The sequence below is a fragment of the Carlito syrichta genome, unplaced genomic scaffold (assembly GCF_000164805.1).
Source record: "Carlito syrichta isolate Samal-C Ts95f unplaced genomic scaffold, Tarsius_syrichta-2.0.1 Scaffold314294, whole genome shotgun sequence".
NCBI lineage: Eukaryota > Metazoa > Chordata > Mammalia > Primates > Tarsiidae > Carlito > Carlito syrichta.
In genome coordinates, this window is record NW_007258390.1 from 23,264 (window position 1) to 44,505 (window position 21,242).

At 43.8% G+C, this 21,242-nt stretch overlaps 1 protein-coding gene across 2 annotated transcripts; it reads right to left on the reverse strand.

Moving 5' to 3' along the window:
• Positions 1-4,773: 4,773 nt before the first annotated feature.
• Positions 4,774-5,548, reverse strand: LOC103273884 (ras-related protein Rab-11A). Of its 2 annotated transcripts, XM_021719190.1 has the most exons (2): positions 5,077-5,548; positions 4,774-4,981 (listed from the first exon to the last, which is right to left on the reverse strand). In XM_021719190.1, the coding sequence occupies exons 1-2, from the start codon at positions 5,513-5,515 to the stop codon at positions 4,953-4,955; spliced, it is 468 nt and encodes a 155-aa protein (XP_021574865.1). In that variant the 5' UTR covers positions 5,516-5,548; the 3' UTR covers positions 4,774-4,952. The 2 variants fall into 2 exon arrangements, with proteins under 2 accessions (XP_021574865.1, XP_008069542.1); XM_008071351.1 differs by having other exon boundaries at positions 4,774-5,548.
• Between the last annotated feature and the right edge of the window lie 15,694 nt (positions 5,549-21,242).

Sequence of the window (21,242 nt, forward strand, 5' to 3'; positions counted from 1 at the left end):
GCTTATTTTTTGATTTATTGTAGAGATGAGGTCTCGCCCAGTTGCCCAGGCGGGTCTCGAACCCGCAGGCTCAAGCAATCCATTCACCTCAGCCTCCCAAAGGTGTGGGATTACAGGATGAGCCATCAAGCCTGGCTTAGGGACTTTTTCTAAAAGGCGTTGCAGATTGTCAATTGTGAGAACTTGTTCTAGTTACAGAAGACTTACTCTCCTCTCAACAATTGGGGAATGCTTATTTTTCACATTTTGTGAATTCTTCTGTCTTGCCAGAAAGTCATTTTCATGGCTGTGGGAAGTTGGAGAAAGTAGTTTATGACTCTGAAGCCTAGAGAACACCGGGCTTTAAAAGGGCTGGAATTGGAATCTGGGGACTACAGTTAGGAAAACTTCAGGTACCAGTTTCATCCAAAAGCACTCTGTTGGACAATAAGACTAGATCCTAAAGTATATATTTGATGTCTTCTACCTTTTCATGATCATGTGTTAACAAAGCGTGTTCATATTTTACTCAGAGTCTCATTCATTTGATAAGGATTGGGCACATTATGTATATGGTATTAAACATAAAAAGATCCCTGAAGTATCTATGGTGTTATTTTATATATACATACGCTTTTGTCTATGGCTCCTGGCTCATAACTTCCATAGTTCTTGTAACATTCTTTTGTCATAATGTTGGGTGTGTCTTGCCTCAGGGGCAGGCCTTAGGAAACAGAATCTCTCTGATCCTCTCTTGCCCTCCTTTTACCCGCCCCGAGGCAGGACTCTAATCTTCCCTGACCTGACTGTGGGTTATTCCAGAGAGGGTCCTGCCCCATATCCTGGGAGAAGGAATGCTGACATCATGAGGTTTCCATAAAAACCCAAAAAGACAGGGTTGGGAGAGCTTCTGGATAGCTGAGCATGTGAAGGTTCCTGGAGGGTGGCGCACCCAGAGAGGGCATGGATACTCCACGTGCCTTCCCCTAGATACCTCACTTTATGCATCCCTTCATCTGTATCCTTTGCAGTATCCTTTATAATAAACTGGTAAATGTCAATAAGTGTTTCCCTGAGTTCTGAGCCACTCCAGCAAATTAATCTAGTGCAAACGGGGTGTAGGAGCCCCAACTTGAAGCTGGTTTATCCGAAGTTCTGGAGGCCTGGACTTGCAACTGGTGTCTGAATGGAGAGAGGGAGAGTTGTTTTGGGAACTGAACCCCCAACCTATGGGAATCTAACACCATCTTCAGGTGAATAGTGTGGAAATTGAATTGGAGGATGTCTGGTTGGTGTCCGCTGCAGAATTAGTTGCTAGCTCTGTGGTGGGTAGAAACTCCACACACTTAGTCACAAAAGTCTTCTCCTGTGTTGCTTATTGCTGTTGCGATGGAGTGAGAGCAAAGGAAAAATCCAGTTTGGGAGTTTTTTCAAAAGAGTGTCCTATATTTGGATTGTGACTTGTAGACTAAAGCTAACCTTATTGCATCTTGTTGAAAAGTCTATGAAAAACATAGTAGGTTAATGATCTCCAACTTTGGAAAATGTACACGATGTGAAACTGGGGTGCTATGTTAAAAATAAATGTGTCGATCACTTTATCTCTTGCCTAATACATGGCATGCAAAGGGAAAAATAAAATAAAGTAAAAGTGCTAGGCACAGTGGTTCATGCTTGTAATCCCAGCACTTTGAGAGACCGAGGTGAGAGGATTGCCTGAACCCAGGAGTTTGAGACCAGCCTGGGCAACATAGTGAGACCTCGTCCCTATTAAAAAAAGAAAGGTAAAAAATTTAAAAGCCTGTAATCCTGCGCCTTTGGGAGGCTGAGGTGAGTGGATTGCCTGAGCCCGCGGGTTCGAGACCCGCCTGGGCAACTTGGTGAGACCATCTCTACAATAAATCAAAAATTAGCCAGATGAGTGAAACCTCATCTCTACAATAAATCAAAAAATTAGCTGGATGTGGTAGAGCATACCTGTCGTTCCAGCTACTGGGAAGGCTGAGGCGGAGGGATCGCTGGAGCCCAGCAGGCCGAGGCTGCGGTGGCTGGGAGCGGTCACTGCCCTCCAGTCTGGGCGACAGAGTGAGACTCCAACTGAAAAAAAAATATTTTTTAAATGTAAAAAACCAAATATATGATAACTAAACAATAAAAAAGAAAGAGGCAGTCAGTAAAAAAAAAAAAAATCTTAGAGGTACAGTGATACTGTCATGAAAGGAAAAAAGTGGCCAGCTGATTTAAGCCAGTAGGCAGTCTCCTGCCACCCTAGTGAGGGTTTGGGAGGTTCTAACAGTTTCTAAATTCTCCAATCTCAGTTTAGTTTCTCTTCTCACTAACTGAAATCTTCTCTCAGCAAATTAGGTTAACTTGTTAATGTTTCATAGATTATAGTTTATCTTGTTATATTTATACCAATGTTGGTTGATACCTTCTCTTCTAATTTTTCTTTTGTCCTTTACTCTTATGGAAATTTGTAAATTACAAAAGTAGTACATACCTGTTATACCAAGATGAAATAGCACATTAAAGAAAGTTAAGTCCCTCTGCCTGAGGTAACCACAGTTAAGAGCTAGATGTACGTGTGTGCATTCCTCTTCACATTTTTTTCATGTTCAGACAAATAAATATTTATTTATATGGGGTTATTTTCTCCTCCTTCCTTCCCCTCCTTCCTGCTTTCCTTTGGGAAAAAAAAAACTATCTGAAAGGATATCCAAAAACCTGATAATCAGGTTAACTTTGGGGCAGCAAACCTGTATACTTGGGAACAGAAGTGAAAGGGAGATTGAGTTTTGACTGTGTGCCCTTCTGTATTGCTTGCTTTTTTCCTCTTTTTATCATAGCATCTATTATTGACTCTTAAAAATTCTCTTTATCGATTTTCTCTGAAGCAGTCCCATCAGGAACAGTGTTTCTGTGACACTGCCTTGCCATTGGTGAGGTGTTTTTAAAATTTTCCTTTTAATGACACATCTTGATTTTCTTGATTTTTAAAAATTTTTTTTATTTTTTTTGGTAAACAACTCTCTTTTTTTTTTAAGTCAGAGTCTTACCCTGTTGCCCAGACTGGAGTGCAGTGGCATGCTCCTGGCCACCGCAGCCTCGACCTTTTGGGCTCAGGTGATCCTTCCGCCTCAGCCTTCCAAGTAGCTGGAACTACAGACATGTGCCATCACGCCCGGCTAATTTTTTTTTTTTTTTATTTATTGTAGAGCTGAGGTCTCGCCCAGTTGCCCAGGCTGGTCTTGAACCTGTGGGCTCAGGCAATCCTCTCACCTGGACCTCCCAAAGTGCTGGGATTATAGGCGTGAGCCACCGGGCCTGGCTCTCTTTTTTTTGTTGGAGTCTCACTCTGTCGCCCAGGCTGGAATGCAGTGGCACACTCACAACCACCACAGCCTCAACTTGCTGGGCTCAGGTGAACCGTATGCTTCAGCCTTTCAAGTAACTGGAACTACAGGCATGGGCCACCATGCCCAGCTAATTTTTTGATTTATTGTAGAGACGAGGTCTTACCAAGTTGCCAAGGCTGGTCTCGAACCTGTGGGCTCAGGGACCTCCTGTGGGCTCAGGCACCTCCCAAAGTGTAGGCGTTACAGGTATGAGCTACCGCTCCCGGCGGTAAACAACTCTTGATGAAGTTCAGAATGAAATAAAATACAGTCTTCCTTCCATTGACATGGTACTTTCATTTCTGGAAAATGCCATATTTATCAACACTGTGCAAAAGCATGTTTCTTTTTTCCTTTGGGAGTAAAGCAGAGTTAAGTTCTTGACTGAGATATTATAAACAGGGTTTCCACCTACATGAATATCTGGTAGGATCTTTGTAAGCCATGAAGGATGCAGGATTGTCTTGTGCACTGCAGATATGCAGCATCCCTGGCCTTTAACCATTAAATGTCAGTAGAATACCCCAATCATTGTGGCATCCTCCCTCCAAAATTTCCAAAATGCTTCCATGTTGAGAACCACTGCGTTAGCTGCTCCCTCTGCTTCTTTCCCCAGATGTTTGCAGAGTTGGTTTTGCTTGTCATTCAGAGCTCAGCTTAAATGTTATCTCTACAGAGAGGGCTTGCCTGACCATCCCTCTTACAGAGCCCTCATCACTTGACCACATCCCCCCACGTCAATTCTCCGTGTAGCATTTATCCCTATCTGCTATTTTTCTTTTCTGTTGTTTATTGTTCGTTTCTACCTACCAGAATGTAAGATCCATGAATGAAGGGATCTGTGTCTTGGTCGTAGCTGTGTCTCTGTTGCCTGGAACAGTAGCTGGCACATCATGAGTGTCCAGTAGTCACTAGTTAGATGAATGAATGAAGGATGGAAGGAGGGGGAAGGAATGAAGGAAGGAGAAAGGAAGAAAAGAAGGAAATCTCTTGTTCAGTTGTACAAGATGGAAGAGGTTGGCAGAACACATGTCTTCATGAAATTATTTGTTTAGGTCAAATATGATAAATGCCAAAAGATTAGCTAAATTCATAAGATCAGTGCATTAATCACTTTGCAGCAAATAATATCAACTTTGTCAGGAACTGGATCTTAGCCATTTTAAGTTTCTGGCATCATCTGTAATTTGAAAAAGAACCGTGATATTTGACAGAGACATTTGCTTTGTTCCCAATCATTTTCACCATTTTTTTGGCAGCAGTTTCACATAACACGGTAACATGTGGTTTCCATAGCTTTTGCATTTGGCCCATTGTACCTAACTTTAGGTGATGATTAAATGTCCTTTCCTGCCGCTTCAAAATTTTTGATGATGTTTGAAGCAGGCAGATTTCTTTCTTTTTTTTTTTGACACAAGAATTACAAATATATTTAAATCTCAGACCTGGGAAATGGACTATACACAGCCTTCTAAGGGAGGAGAAACACCTTAGATGTTCTGACAGCACTGCACCTTTGGCTTGTTTTCAGTGGTTGGAGGAACATGAATAGGAACCACGTTGTTACTTGGAGACATGTCATTTTCGCGTCTGTCTGACATCTGCTTCTGAGAAACAATGAGGTATATCTCTGTTAGAATTGTCTGAAAAGCAGCTTCTACATTTGTAGAGTCTAAAGCAGATGTCTCAATAAATGACAAGCCATTCTTTTCTGCAAAAGCTCTTGCTTCATCTGTGGGAACTGCCCTGAGATGACGTAAGTCACTCTTGTTGCCTACAAGCATGATGAAAATGTTACTATCAGCATGATCTCTCAGCTCTTTCAGCCATCGCTCCACATTTTCATATGTGAGATGTTTAGCAATGTCATAAACCAATAAGGCACCTACAGCTCCACGATAGTATGCTGAAGTGATGGCTCGGTATTGCTCCTGCCCAGCAGTATCCCATATCTGTGCCTTGATTGTTTTCCCATCAACCTGAATGCTTCTTGTTGCAAACTCTACACCAATGGTGCTCTTGCTTTCCAGATTAAACTCATTTCGAGTAAATCGAGACAGGAGATTACTCTTCCTAACACCACAATCTCCAATAAGGACAACTTTGAAGAGGTAGTCGTACTCGTCGTCGCGGGTGCCCATGGCGCGGCGGGGGACGACAGGCGGGAGCGGCGGCGTCTGCCTTTTTTTTTTTTTTTTTGAGCTGGAGTCTCACTCTGTCACCCAGACTGGAGTGCAGTGGCCACTCCCGGCCACCGCAGCCTCGACCTGCTGGGCTCCGGCCATCCTTCTGCCTCAGCCTTCCGCGCTGAGGCAGAACTACAGGCGCGTGCTACCACACCCAGCTAATTTTTGATATATTGTAGAGATGAGGTCTCGCCAAGTTGCCCAGGTGGGTCTCAAACCTGCGGACTCAGGCAATTCACTCACCTCGGCCTCCCAAAGCGTGGGATTACAGGCTGAGCCACCGAGCCTGGCCAGCAGGCAGATTTCGTATAAAAATGTGTGAGCCTTTTCATTTATTCACTCACTAACTCATGTATTCATTCCACAAATGTTTATTGACTACTTACTCTATATCAGGAACCATTCTAGGGATACATATATCAACAAAATAAAATTTGATTTACTCTCATGACCAGGCCATGTTAATCCAAATTTCAGTTATTTTTCATGGGAGTCACATGATACTTTTAGGTGTTCTTTTTTCCTTACAATATTAATGGGCCAAGTGTTGAAGTCAGGTATCTCTAATACTTATCTGAAGACCTAGGTTTAAACTCATCACATTTTCCCTACAAATTTCTTCACTATACTTTTTGTGATTTACACACAGTACAATTACCTTGTTTTGGTGAAGAGTTCCAGGAGTTTGCATACATGTATAGATTTGTGTGACCACCACCACAATCAGGATTCAGAACTGTTCTATTGCTCTCCCCAAATTCTCATGTGCTGCCCCTCTGTAGTCAAGGCCTCCGCCAACTCCATCCCAGGCAACCACAGATTTGTTCTCTGTCCCTATAGTTTCATCTTTTGAGAATGTAATATAGATGGAAGCATATAGCATGTAATTTAAAAAAAAAAGCTATTCCCTTCTGACAGTCACTTGGATCATGTAACCTTTTGGGACCAGCTTCTTCCACTCAGCTTAATACCTTTGAAATTTATCCATGTTGGTATTCATTAATAGATATTTTTCTTTTTTATTGATGAGTAATATTCCATGGTATGGATGTGCCACAATTTATTTATCCATTGTTTTAGTCTATCTGTGCTGGTACAACAAAATACCCGAGACTGGGTAATGTACAAAGAGCAGAAATTTATTTCTCACAGTTTTAGAGGCTGGAAGGTCCACAATCAACGTGCTGGCATCTGGTGTGGTGAGGCTTTCTTGCTCATCATCCCATGACAGAAGGTGGAAGGACAAGCTAACCAAACACTGCAGGAACCCTTTTTTATAGGGGCCTTAATCCATTAATAGAGGAGAAGCCCTCAGGGCCTCATCATCTCTTAATACCACCACACTGGCAACACTTGTGTTTTAGAGGGAACACATTCAAACCATAGCATTCATTCATCTGTTGATGAACATTTGGGCTGATTTCAGTTTTTGACTATTATGAATACAACTGCTATGAATATTCATGCACAGGTGTTTGTATGAAAATGTTTTCCTTTATTACATGAAAAATACTAAAACATGTATTTTACTAAAGCATTCTAAAACATGTCTTTGGTATTTTGCTTTTTCACTCTACACTTTATTCTAGATGCCACTCTAGTTCATAGAGATTTTTCTTACCTTTTCTTTTACAGCCACATAGTATTCTATTGTGGGGATGCTTATTCAACCATACTTGTATGTATGGACATTTAGGTTTCTTCCAGTCTTCTCCAATTATAAGCAATGTTACAATAAATAACGATGTACACATGCATTTTTTTTTTTTTTGAGTCAGGGTCTCTATCGGCCAGGCTGGAGTGGATTGGCATGATCACAGCTCACCATAGCCTCGACCTCCTGGAGTTAGGGATCCTTCCACCTCAGCCTCCTGAGTAGCTGTGACTACAAGCACATGCCACCATGACCAGCTAATTTTTTTGACTTTCTTGTAGAGATGAGGTCTCTCTATGTTGCCCAAGTTGGTCTTGAACTTCTTGGTTCAAGCAATTCTTCTGCCCTGGGTTCTTTTTTTTTTTTTTTGAGTTGGAGTCTCACTCTGTCACTCAGACTGGAGTGCAGTGGCACGCTCCCGGTCACCGCAGCCTCGACCTGCTGGGCTCCAGCGATCCTTCTGCCTCAGCCTTCCAAGTAGCTGGAACTACAGGCGCACACTACCATGCCCGGCTAATTTTTTTTTATTTTATCGTAGAGATGAGGTCTCGCCAAGTTGCCCAGGCGGGTCTCGAACCTGCGGGCTCAGGCAATCCACTCACCTCAGCCCTCCCAAAGTGCTGGGATTACAGGCTGAGCCACTGAACCCAGCTTGCCCTGGCTTCTTAAAGTACTGGGATTGGGTACCTGCATAATGAACATTTGTATATTTAACTCTGAATTGTACTCCACATCTTTAAAATAAAAAAAGAATAAAGCAGTAAAAATATCGTTAAGAAAAAAAAGATTTGTCTGTCTTGCTGCCACCCAAGACTATGCTTCTGTCTGCAAGTTCTCCCAATAAATCACTTGCCATCAACAACAACAACAACAACAACAACAATTACAAAGTGCTGGAATTACAGGTGTGAGCCACTGCACCTGGCCCATATGCATTTTTGAATTGTTAGGGATTTATCCTCACCCACTGTTACACTTTAAAATCCTATTTGTAATCACTGACCGATAGTGAATTCAACAGAAAACAAAATAGAAAGAATGAAGCACAGGCCTGATTTCTGATAAAAAATATACATACATTTACAAATTTCCTGTACTAAAGATTTGTCAGCTTTCGGAAATTGTGTGTTAGTTTATCAATGAAAAGAATGCACCGAAGTACATGAATCTTCAAGATACAAGGCCCTATGTTGGTGCTCTGGGTTGTGAAGTACTTCCCAAAATGGCTGTGGTCATTGGCAATGGGCAGATCAAGGAAGCAAGAGGCCAAGGTGCTGGGTGGTTGGCCATATAAATGTTGAAATCACTGAAAATGATTTGTTGTATTTAAAGTTAGCAAATATTTTTTCCCATTCTATGGGAGACAGTGTACTTGATCTCAAATCAGGTGAAATGGGTACCAAAGGGAGGCCCAAACTTTACCTGTACAATGAACACTTATCTACTAATTCTGAATTGTATCCTACATCTTAACCTGGATGGTCCTATTCCTTGACACGCACCATCCAGTTATATCACCCTCTCCCCATCCTGGTAGCAGTCTTCTGTCACCTTCCTGGACCCTGTACTCATTTGTGAAGACTTTGGGTTTTCACTTACAGTCTGTCCTCTTCATCCTAACTTCTCCCATCATTTCAGTGGCCCCAGACAAGGGACTAGCCAAGGAGGAGGAGCAAAGATCAGAAGGATATTGGGGGGCAAGGAGAGCTCCGATTTCACCTCTGAGTACTTCCTAAGGCATTAGGCCATGGGGAGATGAGAGAATAAACAGCCTGAACTTGAAAGGGATCAACAGACAGCCAAGGCTTCAATTACAGCAAGATGTGGATGGAGCATTCTGAGAGGTTTGAGGCTTTGGTACTTAACCCATCAGATGGGGAGTGCTAGCCCTAACTTGACTCTCTCACCCTAACTTGCTGAAAAAGTTCAGCTGTTTTGGTGTCACGTGTTCTAGGTCAACAAGTGTTGGCCGCAGCAGTGAAAGTAGCTACTGCAATGACCCTGTCAGTGACCCTTTGCTGCTGGGGCACTGGGAATGGTTTTCAGTGCCTCTGCTGGGTGTTCTTTAAGGGATGAGGTCCTGGTTCAAGGGCCACAGGGCTGAGCTCCTCCTGCAACTGTGTGGCATGCATGGTCCTAGTTTTTAATGACCCCAAACCAGAGACTAGCCATATCTTCTACCACAATATTGCCATCCTACTGCTTTTGCATGTAATTTGCATGAAATTTGTTGTATTTAAAAGATATCAAGTTAGCAAATATTTTTTTCCCGTTCTGTGGGAGACAGTGTACCTGATCTCAAATCAGGCGAAATGGGGACCAAAGCGAGGCCCAAACTTTACCTGTACAATGACCACTTATCAACTAATTCTGAATTGTATCCTACATCTTAAAAAAAAGAGGCCAGGTGCAGAGGCTCAAGTCTGTAATCCTAGCAGTTTGGAAGTTTGAGGTGAGGGGATTGCCTGAGTCCATGGGTTCGAGGACAGCCTGCGCAATTTGGCGAGACCTCATTTCTTTTTTTTGAGTTGGAGTCTCACTCTGTCGCCCAGACTGGAGTGCAGTGGCCGCTCCTGGTCACCACAGCCTCGACCCGCTGGGCTCTGGCGATCCTTCCGCCTCAGCCTTACAAGTAGCTGGAACTACAGGCGTGCACTACCATGCCCAGCTAATTTTTTGATTTATTGTAGAGATGGCGTCTCGCCAAGTTGCCCAGGTGGGTCTCGAACCCACAGGCTCAGGCAATCCACTCACCTCAGCCTCCCAAAGCGCGGGATTACAGACTGAGCCACCGAGCCTGGCCAAGACCTCATTTCTACAATAAAAATTAAAAATTTAGCTGGGCATGGTAGCACACACCTGTAGTTCTGGCTACTTGGAAGGCTGAGGAGGAAGGATTGCCTGAGCCCAGCAGTTCAATGCTGGGGTTGCAGTAAATGTGCCACTGCACTCCAGCCTGGGCGATGGAGCAAGACTCCAACTCAAAAAAAAAAAAAATCAAGTCTGGGCACAGTGGCTCAGGTCTGTAATCCTAGCACTTTGGGAGGCTGAGGAGGGGGGATTGCTTGAGCCTAGGAGTTTGAGACCAGCCCGGGCAACATAGTGAGAACTTGTCGCTACACACACACAAAAAAAATCAGAAAGTTAACTGGGCTTGGGGGCAACGTGCCTGTAGTTCCAGCTACTCAGGAGGCTGTGGTGGGAGGATTGCCTGAGCACAGGAGGTCAAGGCTGCAGTGAGCAGTGATTGTGTCACTGCACTCCAGCTTGGATTACAGAATGAGACTTTGGATTACAGAGTGAGACTTTGACTACAAAACAAAAGACATCTAAGTGTGAGGTCAGCTCAGTGACACACTCTTGTAATCCCAGAGCTTTGGGAGGCCAAGGTGGGAGAATTGCTTGAGGCCAGGAGTTGGAGCCAGCCTGGACAATATAGTGAGACCCTGTCTCTACAAAAATTTTAAACAATTATCCAGGCATGGTGGTGCTTACCTAGTTCCAGCTACTCGGAAGATAGAGGTGGGAGGATTGCTTGAGCCCAGGAGGTCGAGGCTGCAGTGAGCTTATGACTGTGTCACTGCAATCCAGCCTGGGTAACAGAGACAAAAAAAGAAGATATCAAAGCAAAAGACTTTATAAGACAGCAATACCTTGTCGAGTGTCCCTGATGTCTGTTCTTTAGCTTTTTAGATCCAGAAATTCAGCATTATCAGGATACCCCACAGTGAGCAGGCTCAGGGGCCTGACTCTTGATAACTACTAGTCACTTCTTCTCAGTCTCCTTCGTTGATTCTTTTTCTTCTCCTCCACCTCTAAAATATTAGAGTCCTCTGGTCTCAGTCCTTGAGCCTTTTCTCTGTGTAACTTATTTCCATGGTGTTCTCATCTAGTCTCATGGCTTTAAATACCATCTATGTTCTGATGACTCCCAAATGAATACAGCTGTACTCTCTTATCTGGGGTTTTGCATTCTTCAGTTTCAGTTCCCATGGCCAACCATGGTCCAAAAATATTACATGGAAAATTCCATAAATAAGCAGTTCACAAGTTTTAATTTACATGCCATTCTGAGTAGTAGTGTTGAAATCTTGCACCATCTTGCTTTGTCCCACCTATGACATGAATCATCCTTCTGTCCAGCATATACATGCTGCCTGTGCTACCTGTTTGTCAGTTTCTTAGTAGCTGTCTGAGCTCTCAGATAGAACAAACATAGTATATATAGTAGTTGAGAACTCTCAAAGATGTGAACATGCGCTTTCATGTCCACTTGTATAAGTTCATGTGACTGGCATACATTTTCATGTGTTTGCATCCTCTACAGGTAGTTGTGCTTTTGTGTACTTTACTGTACAGTACTGTATAAAGTACAGTAGTATTGTATCTTTATTTCAAGCCCAGTATGTCCAGAAGCAAGTGTAAAAGTAGCAGTGATGTAACTGGTAGTCAATTGTGTTAGTAGGGTACCTAATCTAACTTTGTTGGACTTATGAATAAATTGGACTTATGAATGCACTCTCAGAATGGAACTTGTTTTTCTGTAGGAGACTTACTATATAGAGTTTGGTACTATCCTTGGTTTCAGGTATCCACTGGGGGTCTTGGAACATAACCACCACAGATAGAGGGAACTATTGTATCTCTAGCCTTGACTTCTCCCCTGAACTCCAGATTCTAATACCTGGGTGCCTCCTTAACAGCGCCATGTGGGTATCTTGTGGGTATCTCAAGTCTGAAGTGTCTCAAACCAAACCCCCACTCTTTCTCACTGAATCTGTCTCTCCTCTAGTCTTACCCATTTTGACAAATGGAAACCTCATTTTTTGGATAACTCAGGCCAAAAATCTTGTAGTCATGCCTTTTCTCTTTAAAAATGGATCATCTCTCACCTACACTTTGGAATTATCTCCTAATAGGTCTTTCTGCTTCTACCATTGCCCCCTTATACTCTGTTCTCAATTCAGCAGTCAGAGCGATCCTTCTAGAATGAAAATTAGATCATGTCACTGGCTGTTTGGAACCCTCCACTGACTCTGTATCAAAATCCTAACACTGCTCTGCAAGGCTCTGCACAATCTTTCCCTCTCGCCATGACCTCTGTGACTCCTTGCCACTTCTCTCTCTCGTATTCACTCTACTTCAGTCACACTGGCCTTTCTGCTGATCCATAAATAAGTCAGTCACTCTCCACCTCAGGCCTCTGCACTTGTCTCTTCTGCTGGAATGTTTTCCCTGACTGTCTGCATGGCTACTTCCTTCACCTCGTTCAGGTATTTTCTCAAATGCCTTCTTCTCAGTCAGGCCTGAATACCCTATTTTAAATTGTTACCTCCACCTAGATACAACCTGTCCTCCTTCCCCAATTTATTTTTCTCTATGGAATTTATCACTATCTGACACACTATATATTTTTCTTTAATAAAAAATCTGTGTTTCTTGGCCTGGTGCAGTGACTCATGCCTGCAATCCCAGCACTTTGGGAGGCCGAGGTGGGAGGGTCACTTGGGCCCAGGAGTTCGAGACCAGCCTAGGCAACATAGCAATACTTCACCACTATAAAAAAAAATCAAAAAATTAGCTAGGCATGGTGGTATGTACCTGTAGCCTCAGCTACTCAGGAAGCTGAGGTGGGAAGATTGCCTGAGACCAGGAGGTCGAGGCAGTTGTGAGCCATGTTTGTGCCACTGCACTCCAGCCTAGGTGACAGAGTGAGATCTTGACTTAAAAAAAAAAAAGGTCTTTCTTTAGTTCACTCAAATGTAAGCTCCATGAGAACAGAGGTTTTATCTGTTTTGTGTACCTCCATATTTTGGGCACTTATAACTGTGGGCTACTAGGCACTCAATACATATTTGTTGATTATATGAATCAATGAATGATCCATTGCATAAGATACTGATATATGAATCAAAATGTCTGTTTATTAATTGACAATAAGAAATATAACTGCTAAGCAGACATGAATATTCAATTGGATATTCAGGGCATTCCCTCCCTTTAGGGAAATCTTGACAGGCTATCACACTGCAATGAGAAGTTAGTGTAGAACATGGTATTGGAGGAAAGGGAAATATTAGAATACTCTTCACAGGGAGTACTATTTCCTTCTTTTTTGGGGGGGGAAATGAACCTGACATTGGGAATATATCTTCACAGGTAATTATATTAACCTATCTTCACTTGAGTAATATGCCTTCTGATTGGGCTGTAATATTCATGAAAACTGCTCTGGAATCACCCCTGTACAGGGCTCTTTGCTCTGTTTTATCTAGTTTCCATGTGGAGGAAACAAGGGTAACTTCTAAATTTTGGCCTTTAGCAAATGGGCGAATAGTGATACAATTAATTAAGATGGTGAAGGAATTTAAGCTCATTGATGACTTTATGAGAATAATTTATGAGAATCTGAAAGTGATGTGCCAGGGTAAAGTATGAAGTGTGTTAAAGCTACAGTAAATCCAACTTGAGGGCTTGTTTCATTTATTCAAGCTGCTATACCAGAATCAAAGTCTATTATGCCAGAGACTGTACACCAATATCCACAGGCTCCCCTACATTTCCTAGCTTTCTTTTTACCTTAGTGGGGCCATGTCGTTTTGTTCTGACAAGGGAATGTGTGTGGGATTAATAACTGCCACTTTCAGGCCTGGTCCACAAGATATCCCTCATGATGTTTTATGCTAAATCTCTTTGAGGTTGAAGAAGCTGTAAACAAAGAACTCTGAAATGGTAGAGCACAATGAAAGGAACCTAGATTCCTGGGTTCACCACTCAGAGGAAACCCATTCTGGAAAACTGACCAGACAGGAACCATCTCTGGGACTTTGTATGAGTGAGAAATAACTCTTTGGTTAAGCCACAGAGCTTTCAGGGTTTCTTTGTTACCACAGCAGATTCTAGTCTACCCTGACTGTCTTAGTCTTTTTGTGTTGCTGCTATGAAGGAATACCTGAGGCTGGGTGATTTATAAAGAAAAGAGGTTTATTTGACTCATGGTTCTGCAGACTAGATGGCTGGGCATCTGATGAGGGTCTCAAGAGGCTTTCACTCATGATGGAAGGTGAAGGGGAGCCAACATGTGCAGAGATCACATGGCAAGAGAGGAAGCAAGGGAGAGAAGAGGGAGGTTTTTGGCTCTTTGTAACAACCAGGTCTCACAGGAGCTTACAGAGCGAGAACTCACTCATTACTGCAAAAAGAACACCAAGCTACTCATGAGAGATCTTCTCCCATGACCTCCTATTTGGTGCCACCTCCAACACTGGGGATCAAATTTCAGCATGAGGACTGGAGGAACAAACATCCAAACTACAGCATCAATACAGCTATACACTGTAGTTCACATAAATGTTCTCTTCACCTGAGTTATACATGAAGATGATGAGACACACTTAATGCATGTCAGTTATACTAAGGATATTTTTTCCAGCTTCATTGTGAAATAGGCAATTACAATAAGAAACTACTTTTTATTTTCTGAGCTGGAGTCTCACTCTGTCACCCAGACTGGAGTGCAGTGGTCGCTCCCGGCCACCGCAGCCTCGACCTGCTGGGCTCCGGTGATCCTTCCGCCTCAGCCTTCCAAGTAGCTGGAACTACAGGTGTGTGCTACCACACCCGGCTAATTTTTTGATTTATTGTAGAGATGAGGTCTTGCTAAGTTGCCCAGGCGGGTCTCGAACCCGCGGGATCAGGCAATCCACTCACCTTAGCCTCCCAAAGTGCGGGATTACAGGCTGAGCCACCAAGTCCGGCTTACTTTTTTTTTTTTTTTGAGTTGGAGTCTCACTCTGTCGCCCGAACTGGAGTGCAGTGGTCATTCCCAGTCACCGCAGCCTCGACTTGCTGGGCTCTGGCGATCCTTCCACCTCAGCCTTCCAAGTAGCCGGAATTACAGGCGCGCACTACCACACCCGGCTGATTTTTTTATTTATTGTAGAGATGAGGTCTCACCGCCCAGGTGGGTCTCGAACCCACGGGCTCAGGCAATCCACTCACCTCAGCCTCCCAAAGGCGTGGGATTACAGGCTGAGCCACCGAGCTCGGCTACTTTTTTTTTTTAAGAAACTACTTTTGCTCAAGGAAGTCACTTACTTCCATAAGGAAAATCAGCACTCGACTAATTGAGTTTCAACAAAACCTTGTGTCTTTCTGGAACAAAAACCTTCAATCAGAATGAGCATAACCATGATTAGGATTGACTTTGAACAACCCAAACAAGGGAAACTGAGTGCAATGATTGCAAAAACTGTAGCTGAACCACAGGTGCTTTGATGGAGATTGTGAGGCTGGGGTATTATCTGAATTATCTAGTTGTGAATTTAACTGAAGAACTTGCTGAAAACAGTTTGATCATAATGAAGAATTTTTGAAATGCTTGATTAAGTGTCTTCTGAAGAATTTCCCCAAAGTGAATGGCAGTGGTGAGTGGCTAATTGTGCCAATTTGGATCCTCTAGGAAGCAGATGATAACAAGGAGTTGGAAACACAAGATGCTGATTGGTGATAATACCTGTGACATTTAAAAGGGCAGTGAGGAAGACTGGGCAGGAAAAGCCTTCAGACCATAATGCAGGTCTGACACATGTGAAAGGATGACGGAAGGAAGAAGAATTGGGCAGAATTGCCTTAGACTGTGAAGTAGATGTGATGAAGTCTTGGTCAACCCAACGGGGAGTTCTAGAGAAAAGACAGCCTATTTTTAAAATTATATTGAACAATAGAAATGAGGTCTCACTATGTTGCCCAGGCTGATTGAACTCCTGGGTTCAAGCAACCCTCCTTCCTTTGCCTCCCAAAGTTCTAGAATTACAGGCGTGAGTGACCACTTCCGGCTGACTGCCTGTTAAAAGAGTCTGATATTGAGTAAAAAGGGCCAGGCCCTAGGACTGCCACAGTGCTTAGTCACTGACTGGAGGCTGCTCAGCGAAAGCTTGGTCTTATCAAGAACACTGGCTAATCTTGGAAGGCACTGCAGCCTGTGGCTGTCAGCTAACTCCACTCCTCATAGCTATATGGCAAATTCTTTCTTGAAAGGAGCTCTGAGCTGTGCACCTCCATGCTTTCCATAGTCCACCTCCACCCTTTGTGCTGCATGGATTAACTTCTCCAAGCATGTTCAGAGTTCCTGTGAACCTCTCTTCCTGAGGGAAAACTTAGAAGAAGAGGCTGGTGGGAAGAGCTACAGCTCACTGAACCTAGCCCTCTCCTCTCTTAATGTACCAATTATAATGGCTGCCCTAGAGTTCATATATTCTAAGCTAATCTAAGTCAATCTTCAGCTAACACTATAGAGCTTCATACGTGATGCAGGTACCTTATAACAGAGTATTTATTTTCCTTTCTCTTTCTTTCTTTCCTTCCTTCCTTCCTTCCTTCCTTCCTTCCTTCCTTCCTTCCTTCCTTCCTTTCTTTCTTTCTCTTTCTTTCTTTCCTTCCTTTCCCTTCCTTCCTTCCTTCCTTCCTTTCTTCCTTCCTTCCTTCCTTCCTTCCTTCCTTCCTTCCTTCCTTCCTTCCTTCCTTCCTTCCTTCCTTCATTTCTGTCTGGGGTCTCACTCTGTTACCCAGTTTGGAGTACGGTGGCACGATCATGGCTCACTGCAGTCTCTACCTCCTGGGCTCAGGCAACCCTTCTATCTCAGACTCCCGAGTAGCTGGGACTACAGGCACACACCACTATGCCTGGCTAATTTTTAATTTTTATTTGTGTAGAGACAAGGTCTTGCTATGTTGCTCAGGTTGATCTCAAACTCCTGGGCTCAAGCAATTCTCCCAACTCAGCCTCCCAAGGTCCTGGAATTACAGGTATGAGCCTGGCCAATAACAGAATATTTCTAATTCTTTCCATCCCTCTTGCTTCCAAAGTGCTCTGATGGCAGCTGTAGCTATGGTTCAATGGGACTCCTGCTGTGCCCTGGCAAAAATGTGTCCCTTTTGGGGACAAGTGCTTCTTACATTGCAGAGCCCCAGATCATGGAGCCTGAAAGCACAATGTCTCTCTACTAGAAGACTGTTGGGAATGATGATATTCCTGCTTTCACCCCTTGGTTCCTGCACCATGTATTTTTCCTCTCGGGGAGATGGTGACATAAGAGGTCTTTGATGAGTGTTTACAATGCATCCTGGAAGACGATACAACATCCTTGTGAGTATTGCTTCTGAGGTAGTACTTCAGCTGCACCTTCAGCAGGCCCTTCCATCGCTCTGGCCGGCTATTTATGAGTGGTGTGGAATGGGACATTCCTGGGGGATTCTGTGGTCATGGGCACAATCCCACATGCCCTCTGCTATGACATAAGCCCCCTGATAGATGCTTTACTGTGTTGGATTTCATGGTGTGGATCAGGCATTCCTTGAGCCCTTGGACTGATGCTGAATAAGGTTCTGTGGGCAGGAAATGCAAAACCGTACTCAGGATAAATGTCCATTTCTGTGCTAATGAATTGCTGGCCCTTCTAGGATCGAAGAGGCCATATCACCCCATTGCTAGTTATGAGCCCAGCTCTGTGATTGTCCTTCTACTGGCCCACCCTGGCCTGCAGAGAGTCACACTGAACTTTTTAGTGATGCTGGTGCCTCTCTCACCAGCACATTTCTCATGGCCTGGGTGAACTGTGTGTTCCTTGAGCCTTTCAAACAACATACTCCTCCAGGGGGTTTTCTGGGCTCACATAGTAAATCCGCTCAGCATGCCCACCTTCCTCAGCCTTTTAATTCATTTCTTCTCTGTCTGCCAGGGAAATCCAGGCATTTCTACTGGACTTAGTGTAAGACAACATGTTTTTCATGCTTCTAGGATCCATCCTAGTAGTGTGTTAAATCCAGGGTGTTAAATCCTATATCCCAGGAGAGTACTCCTGTACTGGTAAACTATTTATCCACATTTGTGTTCTACCTTTCTACTTATCACCTGGAACTCCTTGCTAGAGAGGTACTTTAGGTCTTTAGATAGAAATCTCCAGTAGGTCTTTAAATGTCTCTCCTTGATGTAGAGTCGTTTAAGTCTTAGGTCCCTTTAGGGACAGATTGGAACTATTTTTTTTTTCTTTTTATTTCCATAGCTTTAGGGGGTACAAATAGTTTTCGGTTATATGGTTGCATTGTATAGTGGCAAAGAAGTGTAGGCTTTAAGTGTACCCACCACCCCCACAAGTGCACATTGTACCCAATAGGTGATATTTCATTTCTCCACCCCCTTCCCCTTTTCTCTTCTGAGTCTCCAGCATCCATTAAACAATTTTCCATGCCTTTGCAGACCCTTAGTTTAACTCCCACTTATAAGTGAGAGCACGCAGTGTTTGGTTTTCTGTTTGGAACTATTATTATGATATATAATTAGTTACCATGGTGATGCAGGATTCTTTTTCTAGGAGACCTAGCTACTTTTTATTTTATTTTATTTTTTGAGTTGGAGTCTCACTCTGTCGCCCAGGCTGGAGTGCAGCGGTATGCTCATGGCCACAGCAGCCTCGACTGACTAGATTCAGGTGATCCTTCTGCCTCAGCCTCCCAAGGAGCTGGAACTACAGGCATGCGCCACCACGCCCAGCTAATTTTTTGATTTATTACAGAGATGAAGTCTCCCCAAGTTTCCCAGGCTGGTCTTGAACCCGTAGGCTCAGATAATCCTCTGACCTTGGCCTCCCAACGTGCTGGGATTGTAGGCATGAACCACCACACTCGGCACCTAGCTACTTTTTCAGTCAGTGGGTTCCAGGTCTAATAACTGACTCAGGTTCAGAAACTGGGCAGGGGATCATCACTTTTTATTGGGGCAAAATCTTGACCCTTATATAATTAAACAATACCCTTGTTGGCAGTCCATCTTTTTTGCCTCTAGGGACACCATGCTCTATTCATCCTCTTGACTCCTTGAGGATCAGGAGCCTTTGGCTGCTCTGATTGCTGGTCATTGTGGTCATTGCAGCCTCCTGGCTTTGGGCAGTTAAACACAACCACTTGGCCCTTATTACTTTGGCCTCTATTAACAACCCAGCTTTGTGACTGCCTCTACTACTGTCCACCTTGGTCTGCAGAGGAGAGTCACCACGTTTGGTGATGCTGGTACCCCTCTTGCCAGTGCATTCATTGTGGCATTGGTGAATGGTGCATCTACTGAGTCCTCCTATGCAACATAATGATCTGTGTATCTTCTGGTCTCACGTACCATATCCACTCTAGCATGCTCACCTCCCTGAGCTTTTTAGTTTTTTACCATTTGCTGTGGCAATTTAGGCATTTCACCCTCACTCAGTGTGGGTCATCACTTTCTTCAGGCTTCTAGGGGTCACCTTAATTGTGAGTTTGCACCACCCTCTATAGGGTCCTTGTCAGGATAAGTCCTGTATTCTAAGAGGGACTAAATCAATAAACTCTCCTTTATCTAGTCTTATGCTCTAGCCCCATTGACCAAACATCCTTGAAAATCCAGTCCGTGGGACCTCTCTGACTCCTTCCAGTATATGTTGACTAAGTTTTACAGCTCTGTTGGGGTGTAGGCCCTTTCCTTTCTTACCAGGTCCAGCACACTCCTGGTGGGCTTATGCCCTGACTTAACACTAGTTGCTGGTCTTATAGTCAGGAGAAAATGTGGAGGCAGATCTTGTTGCCTTATAATGGAAAGGCCTTTGTGTTCTCTTCCCACAAGGGATGGGGTGAATTCCAGCCATTAACAGGGAGGGGTGAGTTACTGCTGCAGGCTCTAAGGATTCAGAGCAGTCTAGGGAGCTAAAATATTCGGGGACGTTCAGTTAGATGTTCTCATGCCATGTGCCAGGACCCTAGGTTTGCCCAACTAGCTTTTACTTTAGTATAATGGACCTGCTTTGTATGGGCATTCAATCACCTTTGAAGCTTGTTGACTCTGAGTTCTGAGTTTGACCTCTAGGTTTTTCTGCTCCCTCACCAAACGAAATAAGGATTTTGTGTGTGTGTGTGTGAACTACCAGAGAGGTCCTCTGGTCTTGACACTTAGTTTTTCTTTTTTTCTTTTTTTTTTTGAGTTGGAGTCTCACTCTGCTGCACAGGCTGGAGTGCAGTGGCACATTCATGGCCACCCCAGTGTTGACCTGCTGTGCTCCGGTGATCCTTCTGCCTCAGCCTTCCAGGTAGCCGGAACTACAGGCACGTGCTACCACACCTGGCTATTAAAAAAAAAATTTATTGTAAAGACGAGGTCTCACCAAGTTTCCCGGGATGGTCTCGAACCCATGGGCTCAGGCAATCCACTTGCCTCGGCCTCCCAAAGTGCTGGGATTACAGACTGAGCCACCGAGCCTGGCCCAACATTTAGTTTTTCATTTTAATTGCCCTCAGCAGCTTAATTAAAACTTCACAGGATATCAATGAAACTTAGTAATAGCGAGTCAATTCCACTATCCTTGTATGCAAAGTCATTCATTGCTATATTTCATTGCACCTACCAGAGCATTTTCTTTTACCAGAACATTCTCTCAAGTCACTACCAGTGAAAGTTTTAGCAGTTGGGCCAACATCTTGTATCAAGGACTACCTGTGGTTCATATACCATGTTGGAGGAGGTCCTCATTTCATTTCAGAAGTGATCCAGTCCCAAAGCTCCAACTTACTCCTGCCTTCTCAGACCAGTTCTGGTACCAATTATGTCAGTTCAGGTCCTATAGGAAGCAGACACTGGGACAGTGAAGAGCTCAAGAGGTTTATGGGGTAGGGTTGGGGGGATCCTGCCTGTGAAATACAAAGGGAGAGGAAGCAGGATTGGGCAGGAAATGCCTCAGACCATGACAGACACCTGATACTTGTTAGCAGAAAGGGGAAAGGCAGCAGAGTTGGGAAGGGAGTGTCTAAGACTACATTGCAGATGCGATAGAGTCGAATCTCTAAGGGTCAGAATGCCCCAGGACTCAGTCCTTGGTCCTTCTCCCTTCTCTAGTCACTCACTCCCTGCTAATCCTTTCCAGTTCCAGGGCTTTAAATATACCCTATGCTAATGACTTCCACATTTCTTTCTTTTTTTTTTTTTTTTTGAGTTGGAGTCTCACTCTGTGG

What these genes read in the sequence shown, in the direction of transcription:
- LOC103273884 (XM_008071351.1), bottom strand. Translation starts at nt 5,515, where the DNA reads ATGGGCACCCGCGACGACGAGTACGACTACCTCTTCAAAGTTGTCCTT.